Source organism: Salvia splendens, chromosome 7 (assembly GCF_004379255.2).
Source record: "Salvia splendens isolate huo1 chromosome 7, SspV2, whole genome shotgun sequence".
NCBI classification, from domain to species: Eukaryota; Viridiplantae; Streptophyta; class Magnoliopsida; order Lamiales; family Lamiaceae; genus Salvia; species Salvia splendens.
Window position 1 is genome coordinate 19,875,930 of NC_056038.1, and position 8,114 is coordinate 19,884,043.

General features: G+C 32.9%; 1 protein-coding gene across 1 annotated transcript; it reads left to right on the plus strand.

Annotated features, from left to right (window-relative positions):
- The first annotated feature begins 799 nt into the window (after positions 1–799).
- LOC121810544 (protein TIC110, chloroplastic-like) lies at positions 800–2,887 on the plus strand. The gene is made up of 3 exons (XM_042211307.1): positions 800–835; positions 2,342–2,554; positions 2,642–2,887. Exons 1-3 carry the CDS (start codon positions 800–802, stop codon positions 2,885–2,887), a joined length of 495 nt encoding a protein of 164 aa, XP_042067241.1.
- Positions 2,888–8,114: the final 5,227 nt, after the last annotated feature.

Below are 8,114 nucleotides of genomic sequence, written 5' to 3' on the forward strand. Positions count from 1 at the left end.
ATAATCAATAACGAATGTTCAATGCTAAATATATTGATTAAGAAATGATTATTTTCAAGACCTCGTCTTTTAGTAGATACCATAAAGACATGTCTTGCTGTTAGATCCGTTCGGTGCTATACCACACCAATGTCATCTGATTTCAGTAAAGCTTAGAAATATGCGGACTGACATTGCAACCTTTCGCGATAGGTAATCAAGCCTATCTGAGTTGTGAAATTATGTTTTTTCTTTGTTTTAGAACTGACCGTGTTACCTTAAAGTGGACGACGCCCACAACCGGTCTACTAAAACAAAGACTTAGACTTGTTAAGTTTCTTATATATTTAAACATGTAAATAAACAATTGTTTAATGTAAAACATAACAATCATTATGACAAAAATAATCTGTTTTATTCCTTAGAAATTAAAATAAGAGTTTTTATAGTATTCAATCACTCGAAATGTGATTTCTAGTATACAAAACTCTAACACAATCGTGGACGGAGGAAGTATCAGTAAAATTAGTATGGAAAACAATATATGCCATACTACATGATATGTCACGACGCACTTTCTAAGGATACAAAGTTCGGTTTACCGTGACTAGGGGATGTTATGAAGCGAGAAAGAAAGGGAAAAAATGTGCAACTTAACTGAAACTAGTATCCCCCCGTGCTATGCATGGTAAATTGAAATTTTTTTTAAATATATATTGTTCTATTTCTATAATTTGAAATTTGTATATTTGATACTAATAACAACTTAATTAAATAGAAATGTTGGTATAATAGTAAGGACCTGTTTGATAAGTTAGTAATGCCTAGATATAGATACGTATATGACTATTTCCAGGTGTTTTGTATCATAGTTAACCTATCATGTAAGCCTGTGCTATCCTCTATGGCCCATCCATGCCCGTAGTTTTTCATTAAAATATAAAGATATGTGTCTCACAAATTTGGTCGGATAGCATTTCTACCTCATTTTTTGTCTACCAAACAACAACGAAAAAACCCTCATTTAAGCTTATCTTGACACGAAGCTCGCATTTATTATCTTACTTTGCAAATCTTCTTATATCCCATCTTTCTTAGTAAACGAGCCCTAAGTGTGAATAAAATAAAAATATTATAAACTAAATCACAATTAATATTTCTAATCTTGATTTAGAGTAATATAAGTAAAATTTTAAACCCAATTATGCAGTTTAAGTTCAAAGCATGATTATAATATTTAAAATTATAGTAATACTCCGTTAAAACAACAAAGACACATTTTAAATAGAAATATTTTGATATATACAAAACACCATTAATTTGAAATTACTAATATACAATTTATAATAATTATAGAAAAATATAATAAAAACTATATAACAAATAAATATATAAAATATAATTTGCCTTCATATTTCATCAAATTCAAAAATATAATTAATTAAATTAAACAAATAAATTTATTAACATGAATCCAGTTCATCGCATGAATCCATAAGTGTTTATTACATCTATATGTTCCATAAAAAATTCATGTGTAAACTCTTCCCCAATCATGTAGGCACTTTACTTGTCCTACAATGGCTTTTCTAATTGGAGCCTCTTCATGTTTCTTTATGTAGGAGTATGAAAGTAGACATATATAATTGCCACTATCACATGAATCAAAAAGATAATAATATTGATTGAATTTGCATTCAACTATGACTTGTCATTAATATAATTCAAATTAATAAACTTTATATGCATTTACTTAAACTTTTAATATATATTTAGAATATTAATAACAAATATATGGTTCATAGAATATAATTCACTTCATCTTCTTCAAAACCATTCACTTCCCCATTATTATTATGATAATAACAAAAAACTTTTAGTTATAGGGTTATCACACAAATTGGGGTTATCATTATAATGCACCCCTATATATATGTATATATATATATATAGGGTAGTAATCTAGGGCAAGTGTGTGATAGTTTTGTTAGTTTCCCCATTATAATGATACTTTTGTTAGATTAAATCTAGACCACATATTTTAAAAATGTGTGGTGGAGATTTAGTTATAGGGTTATCACACAAATTGGGGTTATCATTATAATGCACCCCTATATATATATATATATATATATATATATATATATATATGGTAGTAATCTAGGGCAAGTGCCCATTAACTATATAGCTAGAGAACAAATCACCGCCACAAGATCAAGAAAATCAAGGGCTAGTATTAATACATGTAATTATCGAATTTAAGGAGAAATTAGTTCCCTCAATCATAAATTTACTCCACAATAACAAGGCGGGGGTATAATTGTCATTGCAGCTAAAATTACGTCATTGGCAAATTCACAAGTTCAATTCGTTTGAGAACAAACCCGCGTTCTTCACCTCTTCTCCTCTTCTCTTCTGCAAAATTAAACCGCGATTCAACATCGTTGTTGCCTTCGCCGTAGCCATTGATGCTGAGAAGGCCAGACAAGTTGTTCATGAACTTGCTCAGGCTAGATTATCTAATTCTCTTGTTCAAGCAGTAGCACTGCTACGGCAGAGAAACAATCAAGGAGTGGTAAGTGGCACAAGTTTAGTTACATTCTGCGGTCTTACAATAGTCTCAGCACGAGTGTTGCTTGACTAAATTTCTGTCTCATTGCAGGTTAATTCTCTGAACGATTTGTTAGCCTGCGACAAGGCTGTACCCGCAACCCCCGTTTCATGGGAGGTGCCTGAGGAACTGGCAGACCTCTTTCTCGTGTACTTGAAAAGCGATCAGGCGCCTGAGAAAGTAGCAAGAGTACAGTATCTACTGAACATCAGCGACTCGACAGCAGAATCTCTACGAGCTATGAAATATAAGGGATCATCAAATGGATCAGCTGAGCAGGAGGAGTTCGTATTTTGATTTGAAAATGTCACTTTTTAGGATTAATAGTTTGCCGGTCGAAGTTTGATGCAAAAATGCTACTAATGGTTGCCAATTTTGTCTCATATTGTTAGAGCATAGAACACGGTGAGCAGGATGATGATGTTGAGTGAATTCTTTGTATTTTATAGATGTTGTACAAGTAAAATAAGTTAGATACACTGGAAAGAAAAATTGCTTAATGCAAAAAAGTGATTAATATTTCTGCTCTTGCTAGGAATGAATGTATCTGCTTCCCTATTTCATTTGATATAATGTAAGTTTTAGTGGAAAATATCACTCTAAGCATTTTTTTTACTTCACTGATATGAAGAAAATAGATGACTATATCCAAAAATCAAAGAAACATCACTCTAACAGTTGAACACATCACTATAACCATGTTTTTACTTCACTAATGTTAATAAAATACATCACTATAGCAAAAAATCAAAGAAACATCACTATACTCATGTTTTTACTTCACTGTTGTTAACAAAATACATCACTATAGCCAAAAATCAAAGAAACATCACTCTAACCCTGGATTACATCACTATTAGCATGATTTTACTTCACTGTTGTTAACAAAACACATCACTATTAGCATGATTTTACTTCACTGTTGTTGATAAAATATACACTATTAGCATGATTTTACTTCACTGTTGTTGATAAAACACATCACTATTAGTATGATTTTACTTCACTGTTGTTAATAAAATACATCAGTATTAGCATGATTTTACTTCACTGTTGTTAACAAAACACGTCACTATTAGCATGATTTTACTTCTCAATTTCTAGAAAAATGCAAAATTTGAATTGCCTATCTTGACAAACTCTCTTCAGTCTACGGTTATTATCGCTTCAGTATTCACACAATAGCAGCCGAATGGGAATGGGAATGGGAATTGGACATCTGCATTCATCTCAACACTTATCTATAAATACCATTCTTACTTCTTCCAAACAATCATAAACACATTTCCAATAATCTCTCTATTTTCTTTGATATTTTACTAATTTGTGAAATGGCAAAATCACATGAAACAGAGCACCCTGTGAAGGCCTTTGGATTGGCTGCTATAGACTCATCTGGCCATCTCTCTCCTTTCAAATTCTCCAGAAATTCTCCAGAAGGTGCTTTTCCTATATATCTCTCTATGATGATGGTGATGAATCAGCTAGGAAACTAAGTAACTTATACTGATACTCGATCAATTTGCAGGGCAACTGGTGATGATGATGTGCGGAGTGGAAGCGGTACAGAGGCAGTTGAGGTCCACCACCTGCCCCGCCACCAGCCCCTCTGTCCTGATCGCCTTTGCCAGCTCCCCCACCGCAGCCAGTATCCTCTCCGGCGCCACCCCCACTGTGGCCGTCGCCATGAATTCAAAAGCAAATGCCAACAAAGCAAATATCTCTATGCAGTTTTTATTAACTAAAGTTGATTTCCTAAAATATCCATATGCAGTTTTTATTAACTAAAAATGTTTACTTATTTTGGTCATTGGATTAAGATAATGAGTGGTTGAGATTTGTTATCTAGTTATACACTTAATATTAGTTATACTTTGATCATCCTCCTATATATATATACTTTGATCATCCTCCTATATATATATATAGGGGAGCGTTATTCTCCTATTCATCCCTTAGATTCTTTATTCTTCTTAATATGGGCCATTAGATCTCATTCATCAACGGTACAGATGATCTGCATTATTACACTATAATGGTGCATTATTAGTCGGTGTGCATTATTCAACTGAAAATCTGCATTATTAAATGACACGTGGCACCAATCTAACCGTCGGATGACAAAATCGTGGGGCTGAGATTAAAAAGAACAAAGAACAAAAGATACAAAAAGGAAATGAATACATCCCTATATATATATATATATATATATATATGTATATATATATATATATATATAGGTGTGATCAAATACAAACCCTCTATAATACAAACTTTAGGCGTTGACATTGTTGACATTCTCCTCACTGACAGAATTTGTATTATGCGTTGACATTGACATTCCCTGCAGTGACAGAATTTGTATTAGGCGTTGACATTGATCCTACACACTCCTTGTAAGTAATCAACGATTAGCAATGGGATTCATATGTCAATGTCAACGCCTAATACAAATTCTGTCACTGGGGGGAATGTCAATGTCAACGCAAATACAAATTCTGTCACTGGGGGAAATATCAACAATGTCAACGCCTAAAGTGTGTATAGTTTGTATTATAGAGGGTTTGTAGATTATCTTGACCCTATATATATATATATATATATATATATATATATATATATATATATATATATATATATATATATAGAGAGAGAGAGAGAGAGAGAGTTGTGATCAATGTCGAACCATTCTTAAAGACCGAACTAGAGACCAAATCTCATCCACCCATTAATCACATCTAATGGTTATTAATAATTACACATTAGCTGGTTTTTTATTTAGTTAAATTGACACAAGGGTAGTTTTGGAATAACCAAAATGATGCAGTTACGTGTATACACCATTTCCCTTCCCAAATCCAATCCACTTCTCTCGATCTCTACGTTTCTCTCTCACCTATCCCCAGCGCAACTACCTCCGTCGTGCGGTCTCCCCCGCCCCACCGCTTCGGAGTTGAGGAAGAAACACCACTCTGCGGAGTGGATCTTCGATCTGGTGGAGATGGAGAAGCTCTCCGACTACATATGGAAAGAGGCATATAGCGTCGTGGAACAAGCTGATGGCAGAGCAGAACAAATTCATGGAACGGATTCACTGCAGTTTCTCGCTGCATCGCGCATCTATGGGGCGTGAACGAGGATGTGGTGCAGGAAGCGTACGATCTGAATATGATGATATCGGCGTAATGGGTGGTGGTGATGGGGAGGATGGTAGATAACATAAGAAGATAATTGATGAGGTTATGAGAATGGGCTGGAGGGGATGCTAGATGAGTTGCCGTCAGTGGCTGAGAAGAGGAAGAAGCTGCAGAGCAGCGTCACCTTCTTTAGTCGTTGTGATTGATTGGAGGCATTTCTGAGTGGAGAAGAAAGTCTGGAAATCATCATTATTTAGATTTATATATGACTTCAAACACCTAGGCTATAACTTCATTCAGTTAGATTATTACTTCATTCACCTGGGTTATTACTTCATTTGACTAGGTTATTACTTCGTTTTCTGTTCTATTACTTCATTCAAATAGCGGCAAGGGTTGAAGTAGTCATAAAGTTTCACGACTTGAGAAAGAAATAAAGAATATGTCCAAGCCCGACTGTAAATGTGTCAAATGTGGCGAGGTTGGTCGGCTTGATTCAAGGAATTGCGACAAGATATGGAAGAAGAAGAAGAAGAACTGATGAGCTTATTTCCTTATAGTAAATTATTCATTCCAGTAGGTTTCGTACTTCATTCATGTAGTTATTTACTTCATTCCAGTTGTTTATTACTTCACTACACTTTGAATTTGAATTTATTTAAATTTTTGGCACACATTAAATCAAATAGACCATATGAAGTGTTTTATTAATGAAGTATTTATTCTTTATTATGTTGTATTCGTATGCTAAGGCTGAACCTGCCTATTAATCATTCTTGTATGTTCAATACTTACATTGTCGTAGTTTATTACTTCATTCCACTAGTTTATTACTTCATTCCAGTAATTTATTAGTGTGTGTGAACTAAAATCGTTTGGATTTTCTCCAAAATAGCCAATTATTTCCATAGTAGGAGAAAGTTGGTAAATCGTCATCTGGTTTGATTTTGAAGGATTTCTGGTGGAAATCATCGCGGTAGATTGAAGGAATTTTTCAGAGTGGGGAAGAACGGATGGAGAATTGTGTTGTATATATAGTTTGCGAAGAATTAATATTGTAATGAACCAAATAACGCACTTGATGAAGTTATAACCTTAAGTAATGAAGTAATATGAACTGAATTGTGTTGTATGAGTAGTTTGCAAAGAATTATTCAATAAAGTTATAACCACATGTAATGAAGTAATATGAACTGAATTGTGTTTATGTATAAGTGCACAGTTGGACTTGTACCTTTATTGACTAAATAACATAATTGATGAAATTATAATCTCATTTAATAAGGTAGTGAACTGAAGTAATAACCCACCTGATGTTCGATGAAGTAAAAAGCTATTGTGATGAAGTGATATACTTGTTAAATGAAGTAAATGCACATACAAATGAAGTAGTGATTACTCTTCCTGATCTTCACTTGAATCCTTTATAGCATTGGTTTATAAACTTTATTTCGTAAATGATTTATTTCATTTCGTCCGTTCATTACTTTGAGTCAACATAAAACAAGACAAGAACTATTGATAAATGATTGTCCAACAGAACATTTATCACGATAATATTAATCATATGCTATATATTTTGTTTGGAAAGAGATTGGAAGGTTAACAAATAATGAAACAAAATGCAAAAAAAAGTACTTCGTTCGTAAAATTATTATGTGCTTTTGAAATGATATTTTATTTTACCTCCAAAAATTTAAACGATCACAAACTATACGAATACATCATAATAAATACCGAGGATGTGGAAATACCTTAATAATGCAGGCACATATAGTTATCTTTAAATGAATAGGTTCAGTATTAATATATGAATAAAACACTTCATACAGTCTATTCACTTTAAAGTTTGCAAAAAATTTAAAAAGATTCAAATTCAAAGTGGAATGAAGTAATAAAGTGCCAAAATGAAGTAGTTAACTATTGGAATGAATTATCAAACCTATTGGAATGAAGTAATAAATTACAAACAAATAAATGTATCACATCATTTTTAGAAAAACAATATGCTAACAAACGAATATCAATAAAGCAACTCATCACTTATATTTGCTTCTTCTTCTCATCTGTTTTGTCACAATTCCTTGAATCATGCCGACCAACCACGTGGCATTTGTCACATCTACGACCAAGCTTGGACAAATCCTTTATTTCTTCATTTGGCACATCTACGACCAGGCTTGGGCATATACTTTATTTGGCAAATAAAACAAAGACACTGGTATAAAATTTAAAAACTAACTGTTGTTAGTCAAAAAATCATAACAAACACAAATCATTCCGGTATGTAATAAATTGAAAATGAATAGATATTTACTTCATTCTAGTAGGATTTTACTTCATTCTAAAACATTATTACTTCATTGGACTACGGTTTTACTTCATTC